Source organism: Enhydra lutris, unplaced genomic scaffold, assembly GCF_002288905.1.
Source record: "Enhydra lutris kenyoni isolate GAN:26980312 unplaced genomic scaffold, ASM228890v2 scaffoldscaffold35, whole genome shotgun sequence".
Taxonomy (NCBI): domain Eukaryota; kingdom Metazoa; phylum Chordata; class Mammalia; order Carnivora; family Mustelidae; genus Enhydra; species Enhydra lutris.
This window is the reverse complement of record NW_019154119.1, coordinates 22,303,389-22,321,687: the sequence shown is the minus strand read 5'-3', so window position 1 is coordinate 22,321,687 and position 18,299 is coordinate 22,303,389. Positions and strand designations below refer to the sequence as shown.

The 18,299-nt window shown below is 55.6% G+C and overlaps 1 protein-coding gene across 3 annotated transcripts in view; it reads right to left on the bottom strand.

Moving 5' to 3' along the window:
* The window catches only part of LOC111154049 (myelin transcription factor 1 like), a 128,428-nt gene that overhangs the window by 48,901 nt on the left and 61,228 nt on the right, over nucleotides 1-18,299 (bottom strand). For all 3 annotated transcript variants that reach the window (XM_022513403.1, XM_022513404.1, XM_022513405.1), the window contains exons 9-13: nucleotides 17,799-18,010; nucleotides 10,995-11,245; nucleotides 9,282-9,518; nucleotides 7,129-7,250; nucleotides 6,202-6,270 (exon numbers count right to left, since the gene is read on the bottom strand). In XM_022513403.1, coding sequence (XP_022369111.1) covers nucleotides 6,202-6,270; nucleotides 7,129-7,250; nucleotides 9,282-9,518; nucleotides 10,995-11,245; nucleotides 17,799-18,010 — 891 coding nt within the window. The remainder of the gene's footprint in view (nucleotides 1-6,201; nucleotides 6,271-7,128; nucleotides 7,251-9,281; nucleotides 9,519-10,994; nucleotides 11,246-17,798; nucleotides 18,011-18,299) is intronic.

Sequence of the window (18,299 nt, the reverse complement as noted above, 5' to 3'; positions counted from 1 at the left end):
GTGTGCACACTCACGCACGCACACACACCCACACATGCACACACATACACACCCACAAACACACACACCCTCATATGTATACACACTTACACTCAGGTACACACAGTCATACACACACGCACAGCGTGCACACCCACCCACACACGCACACACCCACCCACACATGCACACACACCCACACCCATAAGTGCAAACACACTCATATATACACACTCATGCATGTACACAAACACACACATACATGTACACACACGAATACACACACCCACACACGTATGCACATTCACATACACGCATAGCACACACACAGCCACACACGCATACACACCCACACACATGCACACGCACCCATAAACGCACACACTCACACAGTACAACACACTCACACACGTGTGCACACTCACGCACGCACACACACCCACACATGCACACACATACACACCCACAAACACACACACCCTCATATACGGACACACAACTCAACACTCATACACTCCTGCGCACTCACACATGCATACACACCCATACACGTATACACACACGTGTGCACACAAACACGCACACGCGTACATGTATACACACTCACACGTGCGTGCACGCACACACTCCGTCAGGACACACCAGCCAGAGAGCAGCACGAGTCCAATGGGCCACGGACCGGCTCCCGGTGACCCACGCCCCTCGCCGGTGACCACCCTGCGGCCCAGCGGGCTGGAAGGCGCTCCCCTCCGACCACACCGCACGCTACTGCATTTTGCACAGAGAACTCAGGAGAAGCAGAGTGTCTGGATGATTGAACCTCAGCCGACATCTGCTGCCTTCCTTTGGTGACCCAAGCCTGATTGTGGACGCCGAACTTCTCTGTCCCCTGCACCCTCACTTGAAACACACGGAGCATAAACGGACGAAGAAGAGAACACCCAGACCGCGGGTCGCACAGCCGCCCGGGGCCGTGGGTCACACACACACACCTCCCACCTGGACCACGGGTCACGCACATGGCTGCGCCCAGACCGTGGGTCACACACACAGCCGCACGCAGACCGCGGGTCACACGGTGCTGGAGGACCCCGTGGGGACTTCTGGAAAGTACAGCTCACATTATAAAGTGAAGGAGACCCTGAAAGTTGTTTTTGGTTTTGGTTTTGGCTGATTTGTGTGGCTATACTGAGCTGAAGCTGGTAAAATGTAACCCCAAGTCCAAACACCTGGGACACCTACTTAATAATGTGGGTGTGACACTGGGCACCAGGGGGAGGGGCTCATTCCAGGGACGGAGCTGGAGCTGCTGCCAGCCGCGGACGTGGGTCAGCGAGGGCCCCCTCCCACCGTGTTCGTGGTGGTGGTGTCAGGGCTGCAGACACAGAGCAAGAGTGGCTTTTCCAGTGACCTTTCCCCATCCTCGAGAGTCTCCGTGAGGTGGGACTGAGGGGCACAGCCTTCTTGGCCTGGGATTTGTGTGTTCGTGCCGGTGTGTCCACCAGTGTGCTCACCCACGCGTATGTCCGTCGGTGTACGTGCTCACCCGTGTGCATGTCGTCCATGTGTCCATCCGTGCTCACCCGTGTGCATGTCGTCCATGTGTCCATCCGTGCTCACCCGTGTGCATGTCGTCCGTGCGTTGTGTGCTTGCGTGTTGGCTGGAGTCACCCTCAAACACTCTCATCTCAGAAGCTAAGCTGTACTGTGCCTCCCTATAGTTCATACATTTCACTTATTTTAAATCAGTCCTACTTTGTACGATAAAATAAAAAATCTTTGTGCGACAAAATACTTCTTAGGCTATTTTACAAACACGCTGGGGCACAGACCTCGTAACCCTTCTATGGCGGAGGTAGGTTCTCTGGGGGCTGTGGGGGGACAGGGGCCCGTGCAGCCCGGGTGCGCTGTGAGCCCACACTGTGTCCGGGGAGGACGGGCGAGGTGCCGTGGGTCCGGCTGCCGGCGGCATCGGGCCCTGCGCTGCCTGCCACCAAGGCTCCCCTGCGACGCCACCGATCGGAGGGGGTCCTGTGATGTGGAGGGAAGGCGCTCGGCCCCCGACGGCCTGTGGTCTGCCCTGAGGTGCCCAGCCTCCCATCCCACAGTGTCCACGCCTGGAGAACGGGCCTAACCCTTCCCGTGCTTCTCTCGGAGGAGACGGTGTGTGCAGAGGCTCCTGTCCGCGGCCGGTCACCCACGAGTGACTCCCACATCCACTGCCCAGCCATGCGCAGTCCAGCTCACACACCCGGCTTCTGGGCACGGGCCTGCTGCAGGACAGGAGTCGGAGAACTGAGGCGAGGGGTCCTGGGAGGGGAAGACGGCATCTGACCGGCCTGCCCACTGTGCGGAGCCCGCGGCCCTGCAGTCCCTCCCGTCCCCAAGGAGCAGGCCTCCCACCATGGCTGCCGCCCCCAGATGAGGAGGCGGTGTGCCCTCTGCTGAAGGAGCCAAGCCCGAGGCGGGGTGGCGGGAACTCACCACGGCTATGGATTTACTACGTGACCTGGGCAGGCGAGAGATGCCGGAGACGAGGATCTCCGTGAGAGCTGGTGTGCGCGGGTGTGCTTCCCGTGCAGTGAACAACGGCGGCGGCGGGACCCTGGGCAGGGATGCCCCCGCCACCAAGCCGGCTAAGCCCCAGCCAGTTCTAGAAACAAGGAGCTTTTTAAGCAAAGTAATAGCGTGGCCCGAGGTCTGAATTTTAATTCTTTGACTTAAATAAATGTAACCATGTTGAAAAAAAAAAAAAAAGTTTTGCAGTAGCTGTAGCTGTAGCTAACATTCCTCCCTGTCCCAGGTGAAGGCGCCTTGGTGATGCCTGGAGGCTTACAGAATCCACCGGAAAACTCTCCAAAGGGCAGAGAGCCAAACCGTAGGGCCCCCAGCACCCCGCGTTGAGGACGCGCAAGTTCAAAAGCCAAGAAGTGACGGTGGCGGCTCCTCGCGCGGAGCTCACTGACGGCCGGAGCTGCCACTGGGGGAGAGAACGAGCTGGATCATAAAGACGCGTCTAAATCTGGCCACCGGAGTGTAAGCGGAAGCCAATCTGGGGGCCTGTTTTAGAGCTAATTGCCTCTGATTGAAATCAGTTTTGATTTGGCTTAAATTGGAGCCTCAGATGGCTACGGCACCTCCGGCACGGCCGTGTCTACAGCGACGGCGCATCGGGACGCTGGAGGGCTCCTGGCGGGAGGACACAGGCTCTCGGAAAAGAGGACGACAATGACAGGAGGTGACCGGCAAGCTCCTTGCCGTTGCTCCCTTCAGGTAATCTCAGCAAACGGAATTTTTGGAGAAGAAACTTCCCTTCAGAGTCAGAGCTCTTGTTAGGCAGAATTCTTACTGAAAAATCACTGTGATTTGAACCATTCTACTCACTGCCCTCTCCCCCCCAGCTTTTTGGACTGGGGTCTCATGGAGTGTCACGTCTAGGAATCGAGGTGCGGAGGAGGAAGTTCGCGGGACTGTATATGACACGCGGCACCAGACCTGCAGGGCTCCCCACGGTGCGAAGCTCTCCCGGTCTGGCTCCCCCTTCCCTCCCGAGCCACCGGCCCTGGCTGGATGGGCCAGGGACCAGGGAAAGCAGCAGCTTCAGCGTTTGGATGGTATTCATGTACACATTAAATTTTAATACATTTTCAGTTTACATATTGTACATAGTTAGACATGAAATTACCCACTTCTTTTTAAGAACATCCCAGATGTGTTGGCCTGGATAAGATCAGAGCGAAGTGTTATCTCAGGAAGTTTAAGAGGTCTGAAGATCCAAGACCAAGAGTTTCTCCAGCACAACTCCTCTTTCCACGACCAAGAATGTCCTGTTAACGGCCAACTATCGAAATTCAGTGTCAAGTGTGACAAGAAGAACATTTCCAGAAAATTCCGTAACACAGAACTTTTGGGAGGTTATGGGGACCCTGCCTAACACGTCTTTACGAAGAATTAGAAATCGCTCATCTACCTTGAACAGCGAGCTCTCACTGTCTCGGAAGCTGCCGCCGTGGCGGGCTTTCACCCAACTCCGTCCAAGGACGCGCTGTTGAGAAGCACGTGTGTGATTACTCTCGAGCAAGCGGCTCTAGATCTCGATGGCGCCATCCTATGCCCTGACGCGGGAAAAACCACCTACAAGGCCTCCGCGACTCAGATTGAAGGTCATGAATAGAGGGGTCTTTTCAAGTAAGAGGTTAAAAGGAAACACGTGTTGTAATCTATGGTGTCCTCCATTTAGAAAGACTTAGCAAGTAAAAATCAGTCATTTAAGTATTAGACTTTTGACGGCAGACATTTAATTGGTACCCACAGTTTCAAAGCTTCAGAAAACTGGTCAAGTTTAGATTTCTTGGGAAGGATCAATCAAGTTGGGATTCACTTGTTGCAAAGACAAGTCTACAAATGAGTATGGCTTTTAGACCGACCACGACTAGGAAAAGGTCGTCCCTCTCTGAAGATGCGGTCTCCCAACCAGGAAGAGGCAGGATGAGAGGACGGACCCTCCAGCCCCAGCCTGCAGGACAGGAAGGCCAAGCACTGCCCTCCAAAGATGTGGATGGGAGGACCACCACGCCATCTTCCAAGATGAAACGAGAGAAGGAGAAAGCACTGGAACCGGAGAAGTGGCAGCTCTGCTCGGAGCCAAGGGACAAAACCCAGCAAGAACCAGGCTCTCAGAACACTACTCTGGCCTCCAGGGGTGTTGAGACGCTAGCCAGCAGGGAGCAGTCCTACATGCCCGTTGTGCAAAGGCTCTTTCTTGTTTACAGCTGGCCTATGGAGCTGGACAAAGGCCAGACTTTTGCAAAGGATTCCTCACCTCATCAAGAGATTCAAAGAGAAGTTGCCATGGTCTGATGGGCTGGCCGCGTTCCAAGTGCAGTTAACCACGTTTTGATCGTGAGGGGAGTACGGTTTTAAGCCATGAGAAAAGATGTCTTAACAAAGTGGGTTGACTTGTTGTTGCTAAGTCTGTCCGTTGTGAGGTCCTAAGAGCTACTTCCCCATTAGGCACTGCGGGGATGACGCTACAGGCTTTACAACCGTTAAGCTAGAGGACACTCTCCGGACGTGTACATGCCATGGAGAAGACGCCAAGAGTCTTGTGACGCAGGGGCTAGTTCAGGAGGCCACTGAGCATGAGCAGGTGATCTATGGCACTAGGGCCTTGGACAGGGACCCTGTAAGAGACGACACGGTGTGAAACGGAGCCCTGTACTCTGAGACAGCCCTGGTCTATCGCAGTGGGATGGGACGTGGAGTGAAATCCTTGGGAAATGAATCTCATAGGAGCATCTTTTTCTGCTTTGGAAATAAAGCAGTTTCCAAACAAAATGGAAGCCAGGCAGCTGGATGGGACACTGTTTATGATACGTCAGGTAACTACAGAAGAATTATCTGGGGTTCTTGGTTCTCATTTTGCTGTGAAACTACTTTCAGGTCTCACCCTTCTTCCCTGACACACACCCTCTATCTCCTCTGACTGGAGCAGCGAAGGCTTTCACCCGCTTTCGGAGACATGTACGGATGCCTCCCAAAACCCACGTAGGAATGGACTGTGGTTCTGTACATACAGGGAAGACCTCAGTCTGGGGATATAAATGTAAGTGATCAGATTTATGCTTAAAATACAGGAAACGCTAAAGGCACAGGGGACGGGAGAGCAGATGGCTGGAGGGCGGGTGTCTGAGTGCTGGTGAGCACCCGACTGTCCCCACCAGCGAGCCAGTGGGCGTGACCTGATGCTGCCCTAGAGGAACCGCGACGAGGATCGCAGCGTGCGGAGGGAATCTGCTATTGTCGTGGAGAGTTTCTGTCATTAGTGCTTTCTAAATGCCCATATATTAAATAATCATATGAACTACAACTTCTAAAAAAGTCAGTCCTTCACTTTTTAGGTTGGAATCACTTCCTGAAAGTTCGAGTACCTCCGTCTAACCTCCCTTCCGTGCGCACGTGGGTCAGGACAGAAACTGCTGAGGCTTTAGACCATTCAGGACAGAAAGGCTATGGCACGAGAGCGCTAGAGACCAAGGAGAGGGAAGAGGCAGAGAGACTGTCCGGAGAGGTGACCGACGTCCGAGGACCCGGCCACATGTGGTGTCGAGGTGCTGCGTGCACAGCGGGTCTGTTTAAAGACGGCTGTGTTCACACGGGACACCGCCATGTGCTACTACTAGGTGACACATCTTTAGGAGAATGATTGTCATGAAATCTTACTTGAGTTCTTGCGAGCTGGTGGCCAGCATGCTCCGGATACTTCTGTCGGCGAGGGGACAGCCCGACAGACTGTAAGACAGGCCAGAAGAGTGAGGTGAGTGCCGCCCCCCGGCTCACGCTCCCAGACAAACACGACATACAGTTGAAACTAAAAAAGTTTAATGCAGAAAGCGATGGGGCAAGTGCTGTATATTGAATTTTTTTTTTTTTTTTGGGTATAATTAACTCTCTTCTTTGAAGAAGATGTGTCTGTTAATATACACTTTTTGGAAAATAGTATGAAAATATTTGCGCTCTTTGGTTTCCACGTTGGAGAACGGTCCGAATCGTGGCGGCTTCCTTGCCTACGGAAAGCACTGTACAATGCGCGCACGGGCTTTTATAGGTCAACATAGAGCACTTGGAGGGTTGACACGAAATTCGACGTTGGTACTTCGACAGCATTGTTGAGGTAAGCTGAAAACAATAAATCGAAAAGACAGAATCCACCATGAGAAAACTGAAGTCACACCTTCTATGTGAGGCGTAATTACCAGTCACATGGCCACTCCCATCACACCTTGGTGTTGGACATCTGCCACCGAACAAAGACAAAACAGCCAGAATAGTAAGTATGTTTAAAAAAAAAAACTTTATGAAAGTTTCATTGTTTCCAGTTTAGCTGCAATGTCTGCACCGGGACTCAGGCGTCCGGGGAAGCTGCCAAACGCACGAGCACAGACGGCAGGGGCGGCGCCACCACACAGAGCGCCCTGCGAGCCGGCGCGCCCCGCGGCCCCCCGCCCCGCCGCACCGGCAGCCGGAGACACTCGTGTGCTGGGGACGTCGCATGCTCCAACGGCAAGGCATGGACACATCGGTTTTTAAAGATAAGCCGAAGGGAGGGACAGTCGGAGGCGCGGCCGCGGCAGTGCGCGCTGTGCTTACGTTATCAAGTCCTTCTTGCTGTCCTTGCACTGGGTGTACTTGGGCTTGGGGCTGGGGATGGTCACCTCTCCCGGGTACCTTCTCTCCTCCAGAGCCTCCTGGAACGGGTCCAAGTCTTCCGGCTGCAGGCAAAACACGGCTTCAGGGCCGCGCAGGGGACCGCGCTGCGTGCAGAGCACGGACGCGGCCCCGGGGCCGGCCGCCTCGGCGCGCTCCCCTCTTCCCGCACGCCGAGACTTTCAAACCGGCCGCACCCTCGTCCTGGGCCCGGGGGGCTTCTGAGAGGGCCGGCCCGGACTCTGCTCCTCAGTCTCTCACCAAGTTGCCCCCAAATTCTAAATGCGAACCTGTCGGTGTGCAGGGCCTTACTCGGGATTTCTGCCAGGGCACCCAGAAGGCGGCAGGCCACTGGTTTGGAAACCAGAGACACCATTTCTCAGCCAGTGTCTTTCCTTCAGGGCCTGGGGGGCACCTGCTGGGGTTCACCTCCTCTCATCCAACACGGACCAGCAAAGCCCCACCCCGAACCCTACAGGCATTTTAGGATGAGGCTTTTACAACCATCGGGGAGGATTCTGAGTGTGCGTTAGGGCCCAACGCAAGGGAAGACCCTCTGAGCTGCATGTCGTGGTTCTCGCTACTCTGAAGCAGCGTTCCTGGGCCCATAGCGAGTGGCCCTGCAGTAACTAAGAAATTCCCATAGATGGCGACACCCCGCAGACGCGTCCTGTGAACGCAGGAGAGCGGTTCCACTTCCGGGACGGACTGTATGATGCAAACACTTCTGTCATTTAAGAGGGTTTAATTTTAATTAAGATAAATTCAGAGACTCAACCGCCATGCCTTATTTGGGAGCAAGGACTTAACGCTGCTGGAGAGAAAAGACTGTGGAATTCTCCTGGCCGCTTAGACTCTGTTCTTCTGCAGTGCCTGGACACTTAAATCAACTCGAAGAATAAAGATAAGAGGCTTTAGGATGGAATGGCCTCATAACCAGGTGCCTTTCTCGCCAATCCTACAAATAGCTAATGCTCCCTTTTTCTGCACTTCCTTGTTTCTCTAAGAAGCTATTGCTTTGATGGTGGTCTCCTTATTGTATTTAAAAAGGATTTTCATTTTTTCCATGAATAAAGAAGATGTCATAATTTTCAGAATTGAACACTGGAGAAAAAACTAGTACAATAAAGAACAACCGTTTCTTCATTTCTTTTCTTAGCCCAGAGGATATTTTAACTATTTTAGTACCTTGAATGTGACCATCGTAACTACAGGTGTCCCCCACTTTTCGAAAGCTCACGACGCGCCACTTTGCTCTTATGAAAGACCTACTTTAGTACCTGCTTTTGCCGAGAAAGAAACCCAAAGAGGATGTTCGCTTTTACAAAAAGGCAAGAAGTGCACGTGCATTCACGTGCCGGTTTTGCGGCGAGCTGTGGGAGTGTCAAACGCTTGCCCCCGGAAACCAGGCTCAGCCTCTTGGCGTCCAGCTCCAGAGCTCAGAGCAGTGTCTGGGAGCATCTGGGCTTGATCTCAGGTTATCTGTGCATCTGTTAGCAATGTGTGTCCTAAGGTTCAGAAAATCAAAACCTGAGAGGTAATTCTTGGGGTCTGGGAACACTCAAAATATTTTCTACATAAATCAATTAATCATGCCATTCGACTTAGGGACGCTTCCGTAGGCAAGCTCTCTGTTCAGATCGCAGGGGAGATCTGTATTTTAAAAATATATTCTCGACAGAGGTGTTTGGTAATACTGCGCTCAACAAAGATTTAGGCGATAGTACTAAAACGATTATTTTCAGGGCTGCAGTATACCCTCTGAATATTTTGGGTTTCTTTGAGAAGAGAAACTACCCTTAGTTTCAAAGGGCTAGTTAACTAATAACTCGTAGCTAATCACTTAAGTATTTAAGATGTGCACTTCCCTATCTGCAGGGAGAACCATGCTTTATAGCAACACGTCACCAGAAAAACGGACTGGTTTGCTGTTGACATAGAGAGAGTCTGTGATTTGTTTCACCAAATCAGCACTCGTGAAAAATCTCGCCCTGGTCAGCAAAGTGTGTGGTCAGCCCTTGTTGGCTGAGGTCATACCCCGGGAGCCCACGGACGCCCGACCCACACCCCAAACCAGCGGGCAGTGGGGGACATACAGGGGCCTCGGCAGTGTCGCCGCCGTCCGCCCTGCGAGGCTTCATCTTGGTGTAGTCCACAGGCAGCTCCCAGCAGTCGTCCTCTCCCAGCTGGAAGCACCGGCTGCCCATCACCGCCTGCTGTTGGGGGGACATGGGCTCCAGGGGCGTCAGGACAGGGCAGCAGCTCTCCCGTGGCCGTGGCTTGTTCATGCTGAGGTCCAGAGTCCCATTCTCGTCCACCTCCATGTCAGGGTTCTGCGGGACAGAGAGACATACTGATCACGCAGGTCCAGCCGCCTCCCTGCCTCCAGCCAGGGCAGAATTCAAGCTCGGGTTCCTCCTTCGGTCTCCTGTTCGCGGCCTCCCGAAGGGAACACAAGCCGTCCCTTGGGACACGTCTGCTGGCCTGCGCTTGGCCACAGCACTGGATGGCAGGGGAACACCGCTAGTCACCAGCTGATGACCCGTCGTCTGTCTACCCACCTGGCTCTTCTCTATCTCACACATGTACAGTGTACGTACCATCCTTCTTCTTTCTTTTTTTTCAAAGATTTTATTTATTTATTTATTTGACAGACAGAGATCACAAGTAGGCAGAGAGGCAGGCAGAGAGAGGAGGAAGCAGGCTCCCCGCTGAGCAGAGACCCCGATGCAGGGCTTGATCCCAGGACCCTGAGATCATGACCCGAGCCAAAGGCAGAGGCTTAACCCACTGAGCCATCCAGGCGCCCCCCCGTACCATCCTTCCTTACCTTCCTTTCCCTGCAATACATCCCTGCTTTTAGAAATACGCCAGAAGAAAATCAAACGGGGACCTAATCTCCATTCTACTCCAGCTCAAATAACATTTAAGAGGTCAGAGCTAGATGCGCGTTTATGCCTGACAATCCTTTTTCAGTTTCACTGATGCGAACACTTCGAGATGAGGGAGAGGCATGGGGGCGAGGGAGAGGCAGCCAGAATTCACTTTTTCCAGCACGAACTCCTGTGCTGATGGGCTTAAGGCAGGGCCTGTGCCTCAGTTCAAGGAAGCCTGCTGCAGTGATTACGGTCTGACCCGCTCTGTTCCAGCAAGCCTGTGGTTTACCCAACCGACTTACAAAAACAGAGGTACGGGGTGAGTTTCTTTTCTTTTCTTTCTTTCTTTTTTTTTTTTTTTTTTAACGATGCTTTCCAACAGAGAAAGAAGTATGCAGAGCTCGCCTCTCTGGAGGAGGGAGGCAAGGAAGGACACATGCAGGACGAGCGGGGAATCCCGCGGACACTCCTCCACTTGTGTCCCCGGAGGGTTACGCGCTCTAGAGCAGACATCGGATTTCAGCACCGGCGAGAAAGCTGCCCCCTCCCTCGTCGGGCGGCCCCCCTGGATGTCGGAGTGGAGGGCAGAGGCTGGCGGGGGAGGCCCCACGCAGGCTGCCGCCCAAGACCTCCCAATGTTACTGTGCCCGAGCCCCTCATGCCAGGGAGCGCCCCTGCTTACAAAGTTGGCCTGCATCGTGTTGGACTAAATTCTCTGTCTTAGCTTTAATAGAGCAAAAAAAAGAAAAAAAAAAAGATGGGACGGGGTTGCTTACTTTCCCCTTTTGCCACAGAAGCCTGTGCCCGCTAGCCTTGGATTTAGCTCAGGGCCGCGCCCCAGCCCCAGGCTGGCAGGTGGGGTGCCTGCCAGGGCAGCGGGGCGGGGGTCTCGGGCTCTGGGATGGCCCTCCCCCCCCCGGGTGCTGGGCGTACCCGCGTGGCACACAGGTCCTGCGGCTTGGTGGACAGGTTCTGCGGCATCTCGCGGCAGCGCGTGGACAGGTTGAGGATGGCCGTGGCCGCCATGTGCGCCGCCTCCATGTCGTGCGCGAAGTCGAAGCTGCTCTTGCTGCACGTGCTGCTCGCGCTGCTGCCGCCCCCACAGCTCATGTTGCTGCTGCTGCTGGGCGCGTAGCTGCTGGTGGTGCTGCTGCTGGGGCTGGCGTTCTTGCAGTAGCGCTTTGCTGGGGAGACACGGGCACGGCGATGACTTGGGTCCCTGCTGCTGGCCGACAGCACAGCGGGGCATGCGCTCCGCCACCCACACCGCGCCCCTCCCACCGGCCCTGGGGACACCGCAGCGGTGGCGGGGAAGAGCCCGTCTGGCCTTTCCCAGGCAGAGCTGGGTGTGCGAGTGGGGCCGCTGGCCGTCTGCTTACGGCCGCACCCAATGGGGACTCGGCCACCTGCTGTACGGAAGTGGCAGCTGGCTCAAGGCCGAAGGACGGGTGTCCCGGTCCTCACTGCCCGTCAGCTCAGCGGGTGGTGCGGGCCCGCAGACCTCCTCCCTCCAGAGACTGGCTGTCCCTTCAGCCCAGAGGGGCCTCCACAGACCGCTGGGCACGCAGGAGGGAAGCACCCCTTTCCCCAAGAATAGCCCCACCCTGGGGGTCGCATCGAGAGCCACGTGGAGGAAGTGGCACAGTGCACAACCGTGGGCACGGCTGGGCCCAAGGTACGCAGGGCAGTGCACGCCACATGCCGTCCCACACACCGTCCCCTGCAGGGAGCCTGGCTCACAGGACACAGGGGGCATAGCCCCAGTCACCAGGAGCCTACGGGTACTTGGAGCAAACGTTGCTTTCATGGTGCATTGGAAGTCTCCTCCGGCCCACAGCAGGGGAAACCCTGGTGGCTGATTTGTTAGGGGTCCGTGGCCATTGCCAAGGGCAGCACAGTCACAGGGTGTCCCCTGCAGGGCGGACAGGTCTCCCCTGGAGTCCTGCCCGGGAGGGAGCAGCCAGGGGTCAGGAAGCCCCACAGATGTCTCCCCACAGTGTCCTCGGCTCCACCAGCGAGCCCCTCTTGCACGACCCCCATGCCTCTTCGAATGTCCTTTCCGAAGCGAGCTTAGCCAGCTCTCCCTGCGCGTCTGACACTGTCCCTAGCGGTCTGTGACCTGAGTACCCCACTGGGAGGACGTGCACAGTGCTTTCCTCCCAAAGCAAGGGGCCAACACCACAGAACCAAACAGCGGACCCCACACAGCCACCGCGGTCAGCCACCATGAGCCACACCAAGAAACTGCCCAAAGCACCGTATTCAGAGCGTGTGAACATTGTGATGAGCTTTCATCATGGATAACTTTCCACTTTGGACCCAAGATGCCCTTCCTTTTGCCACCACTGGGCTGCCCAGTGATGCTGGCACCGGGCGTCCCTCCAGCCCCCACTGAAAGTCACTGAGCCACTGCCGGGCAGGTGGCAGTTTGAAGGAGGTCCCCTCATGTGGACCAGAGGGTTGGCTGCACACACTCAGACCCCCAGCTGGAGAAGTCCGTGCTGGCCGGGTCTCTCTCCGCGAGGACAAATCAGCACACCTGTTGGTCTGTCTGGGACATGACCTTCCCTTCCTCATCCTTCCGCGGGTGCACACATCTAAGCAGCTGAGGGCACAGTGTGGGGTCCGAGCACAGAGACGTCCCACAGGGCTGAGGCAGCAATGCAGGGGGACCAGAAAGAGACCCTCCCTCGAGAGGCAGGCCCCCGGGACCTGCACAGCAGGCACGGGGAACCACACTGAGTCTGTGGCTCGTGGTAGTCTCCCTGGGACTCACGTCTGTGGCTTTACACCGCAGAAATCGTGGGAGAAACGCAAAAGTACTTTTGAGGATTCTTTTCCCTAACGAGGGCTGGCCGCTGGCTCAGAAAAGTAATGGGATGCATATAGATAAGGAAAATGGCCATTTCATTTTGAAATAAGCATATTCCAGTTTCTAGGAGAACGTCAGCAGGACATGTGTGTACAGCACATGGCCCCAGACTTCTGGTAAAGGGTGTCTCCTTCACCAGATGTTGGAGTCTGGTAGGACTGGGCAGGGCACCAGCAGGTGAGTGACCGGGGGCGCCTATAGACGAGCCTGATCCAGGAGACACAGGTGGGACAGGCAGCCACACACCTGGGCCCTGTCACGGAATGCAAGCACATCTTTGTTTTGTTCAAAATGAAACTAAGAGTGTAGGCCCTCACAATTACCGCCTGTTTGGAAATGGCTCACAAGGCCAGCATCAGGGACTGGTGACCACGATAGGACACTCTTCCCTTTCCGATCGGTCAGCAGGCAGCACCAGTCCCTGTCCTCCTGGGTGCTGGCCTGTCCCTGGCTGGGATGGAGGTCACGCCTCCCCGTGTGCGGCTTCGTGGCAGCCCGCCAGGCCTTGCACTGCATTGAGAAGCCCCCCGTTCAGGACTCTCTCTCTCTCTTGCAGGACGAAGAAAGACTCGAGGGGATTTCTACTGGCTAAATATGGCAAATTAAAAAAATGAGAACAACCACATTCACCTAGAGCCTTCTTTTCACCCTGTCCTACTTGTGAGTCTCCCTAAACGTGTGCGTCTCCCACTAGGAATGTCCACCTTCTTCTGTATTGACACAAAGGAAGAGATGAAGCCCAGACCTCCGCAAAACCAGACAAAAAGCACAGTCCGGAGGTCCGCCTCCTGAGGGTTCACGCCGCGGGGGACCTGGGTGCACCCGGAGGGCCGTGCGCCCTCACGCCCCGACCCTCATGGTGCCCACGCGGCTCTGTGCGTGGTGAGTGCTACTAGGAAGAGGAGCTCTCCTGTGCGGATACAGCTCGGGGGTCTGCGCACGCCTGCTCCTGTGACTTAAAGCATTGGCTCCCCACCCAGACCCTTCGTTTCCCACTCATTCATCCAAACAGGCAGCGTCTGCTAGGCCGGCACCGGCATGGCGCTGTGAGACCGAAGACAGGAGCTTACGGCCCGGCAGGAAGACAAGGTGTCTACCCGTGAGGCTGCCAAGGGTGAGACCCAGAGCTGCACGGGGGCCGGGAACAGGCGTCTGGCTCTGCACGGGCACCACCGGGTGTTCCCAGGAGGACTCAGCTCCGAGAGGCTCTGGGAGCAGCCGGGCTGTGCGGACAGCCCGCCGGCAGGTGTGGGCAGGAGGGCGGGTGTTCCAGGGAGAGCTGGTGCGGGCAGGGGTGAGGAGGCCAGAGGCCCGGTCCTGGGGCCTCTGGACGGCCCCTGAGGAGTTCTGGGAGCCGTTGCCGGCAGGAGGCCCGGACAGGGCCTGGGGTGGACGGTGGGAGGTTGAGCACGTTGGGCGGTGCTGAGTTCGAGGAGCACAGAGGAAGTCCAGGCCAATCACAAGGGTTCAGCTTGGAGAATCCAGAAGTTGGGAATGACAGGGAGGCTCACGAGGGGAGCCCATGGGGGTTCTGGGTTTGGCAGAGCTCGGCGTGGTGATAAATTGCCCGGAGACCCGAGCAGAGAGGTCTTGACTGGGTCTGCAGCTGTTCCTGTCAGGACCGGACAATAGGGCTTTTCTGCCACAACCGCTCAGCTCTGCCCTTGCGCGGCGGGCCCGGGCACTGACAAGATGCGGGAGGGTGGCCGGGCCCGGAGGGCTTCACCTGTGAACACTGAAATTTGACCTTGACATAGTTTTTACATGGCACAAACTCTTCTTTTTTATCCATCTCAGCTCGCTGTAACAAACAGGCTGGGGAGACCCCGACCTGGTGCTCATGGGTGATGGCAGGGCCGACAGACACGTCTGGGAACCCCTGCCCCTTCCCACCTTCCCTCCTCCGCTACCCCCGCACACGGACTTCCATGCCCGGTGGGAGAGCTCCCCAAGCTCCTCAGTACGGTGGGGACGCAGGGCCCTTTCCTCACCTGCCCCACAGGTGACTGTCCCTGCTCTGAGATACCTCGTCAGGCCACAGGTCCTTCCTACCAACCCATGGATCTTCTACTTTTGCATGATTTCTACTCAAGCTCATGCTGTTTTGATGAACCTCCTGCTAATCCCTTCCGAGTGGACGTCTGGCTTCACGGTCTACGCGAGCGTACGTCCCACGGCCTTCCTGTCGGTCCCCGCTCCTCCTTGACACTTGTTATCCAGAGGGAACGAAGAGCCAGACAGATGACATGTAAAAGATGACTGATGCATGGGTGGACGACAGACAGACAGACAGATAGCAACTAGCCAGTGTCTGAAAGAACGCAGGCACGTAACTCAATGTGTGTTGAGCGCTTTGCAACACAGGCGATGGGACCTAAGGTGTGATAACCGAAGACTGGGGATAAACATCCTACTTTTCCTCCCTGGTGGACATTTCTGTGGCCCTACCCCTGCTCCCAAGGGTTATGCTTCCCCAGCAACAGGCTCATTTCAGTTTCTCATCAGGAGCAATGACTCAGTTCTCTGCACCCGCGGCAAGTCTGGGGGAGGTCACTGCCGCAGGGTGGCCACACGCTGCCGTCACTCCGTGGTGTCTGCTGCCTGGTGCCTGGCTTCAGGGACAGCTCTCTGCTCACATCCTATCGAGAAAACTGACCCGGCCACTCTCATCCTTAATGGGCATTTCCTTTGATGTTTTAAAAGTCAGTTAGATGGGGGCACCTGGGGGGCTCAGTGGGTTAAAGCCTCTGCCTTCTACTCAGGTCATGATCTCAGGGTCCTGGGATCGAGCCCCACATCGGGCTCTCTGCTCAGCAGGGAGCCTGCTTCCTCCCCCTTCTCTCTCTCTCTGCCTGCCTCTCTGCCTTGTGATCTCTGTCTGTCAAATAAATAAATAAAATCTTAAAAAAAATAAAGTCCGTTAGATGAATCTAGTGTGAGAGAAATGGAGTCACTGCTGTTCTTTTCAGTAAATTACAGTAAAAGGCTGCCTTTCCTTCCCTTTTTTCTTTTTTCTTTTTTTGTTTGTTTCTTAAAGACCCAATATTGAAGTTTTTGTTCCCTATTCTTGTTTCCTTGTGGGCCAGGTGAGGAGTTTGGCTCAGCCAAAGTTTCTGACAACAGGTCCTTTCTGGGTGGGGGAGAGTGAATGGCAGTCGTTACACGTTTGTCCCTATCCTCACAATAGCGCTGTGCGGCCCACAGGATGGGAACTACTACCGCCACCCCGTTCCTGGGGAAACCAACACCCAGAAGGGTTCATCTGTTAAATATCACTCCGCTCTGAGGACAGTCCAAGTAGGTTTGACTTCGAATCCACTAATGGGTGTTAAAGCATGAAAATGTGCTTTACTGGTCACGGCCTCCCCCGAAGTCCAACCGTAACGACGAGGTCAAGGAAACCAGGCCGCACGGGCCAACGGCAGCGAACAGGTGTGGGAGACAAGTGGCCCGGGGCGCTCCTCCCCAGGCCGCCGTGAGGCATGTGAGACGTTGTGTGAATCCTACTTCCTCAGTCCCTCGTGCGCAGCCCATCGGTCATATGGATAAAATGACGACAAACCAGAAACTGGCGAATTATGATAAAGCAAAAATAATTACTTTCTGCTATACCCTAAGCCACGGTCTTTTTTCCACTTACATGTTTGTTCCTCCGTGTTAAGAACCGATGTGCGCGAGGAGAGTCAGTACGCGACACACCAGAGAACGACTGAGTTTCGCTCGCTGTGCGCACGGATTGTTACTAAGGCGAGCGATGAGTACGTCAGAAACACGTGCGGTGACTCACCCTGAATGGTGAGGAGGTTCTGGGACTCCCCAGCCATTCACTTTAAATGAGTTTTTCGGTGTGCTATGATTTTAATTAAATAACTTCTTCCAAGAAGAGCTAAAATATCTTTAAGGGGCCATCTCCTCTCCTCTGCTACAGAACACCAAGGTAAGACTTATAAATCATCAAAACGTCTACATCCCACATCCCAGCCAACTCAGGGCACATATCCTAGAATTCAAAGCAGAAATGCAGTAAGGTCAGTACGTGACATCAGGGAGACGCACTCACCCTGTCTCGTTCAGCGACTTACCGTGTGAGTGCAGGGAAGCGACCGGAGCTAGCCCGGAGAGCTGGTAGCCGGCTCGGAGCCTGCCGGGGCAAATAAGCCCCCACCTCGAGAAGCAGGTGGTGTTTTATTTGTTCTACCTGCTCTTTGCTTTTGGTGGAGGCATGGTAGCTAGGTTACCACGGGAGGCCCTGCCGGCCCCGCTCCCCATGGGGAAACAGGCCAGGGCCCGCCCCTGCTGGAAGGAGCCTGCGGACATCAGCAGAAGCTGGTCTGCTCTTCGGTGCACCTTGAGTCACGGGTGACGCAGAGAAGGTCACCGCACAGGCACCCCCCTGGGGATGCCAATCATTTGTTCCAGGAGCAACCCGGGCATTAGAATGCTCAGAGCGCCCCCAGCTGACTCTCGTGTACACCCAAGGTTGAGAACTCAGGAGGCATGCAGAGTTTCTCCAACGACCAGGAGCTCTGGGGGCTACGTCTGGCATTCCCAGGTGGCTCCGTGCCGGAGCCAAGCCCGAAGGAAGTTTATGAAGACGAGGACGGCATCGGGAAGCGCACGAGCCGACGGCCCTCTGTCTCCGCACTCTGAACGCGGCCCGAATGAGCCGCTTTGGAAGCATCCAGGGAAGGCATCTTTCTCACCCACACCTGGGGGCACACAGGTGAGCGCGGCCCGTGCACGTGCTTTCTTTGGGCCCCATCAAGCGACCCCATGCTCGACCAGTTTGTAGGAAACGGATATACACAACAACAACATTATCAACGGCAAGCGTGACTCTCACTTAAAGAGTGTGCACCTCCTACCATCATATCCTTTGGGGGATATATCCCTGGTTTGCACCTTGGGAGCTATGGCCCGCTTGCCGTAAGTATGGCTGTCGTAAGTGTTGTACTCAAACGAGGTCTTGGAATATTTCTCCAGCTCCTTGGCGAGGTTGGAGCGGGGCGTGGCCGTGGGCACGCTGTTCCGGTAGCCGTAGTGAGGGATCTCCAGCTGCTTGACGAAGCACATGGGCCTGCGGGCAGATGAGAAAGAGTCACCGCTCGCCCTCCCGCGGCCGCCGGTGAGACGTGGCTCCGGTCGGTGTCGGGGCGCGCCTGCCGCTCACCGCCGCCTTCCCGAGCGGAGGCCACGGGCGTGGGATTTCCCGGCCCCACGAAAGCTGCCCCCCTCAACGGCCCGTGGGCTCAGGGGAGCACCAGGTAGCCCGTCAGCTTCCTTTTGCACCGGCTTCAGAGAGTAAGCGTTGTGCCAAAGGAGGTGAGCTAGTAAGACACTTTCCTTAAAAAAAAAAGAAGAAATAA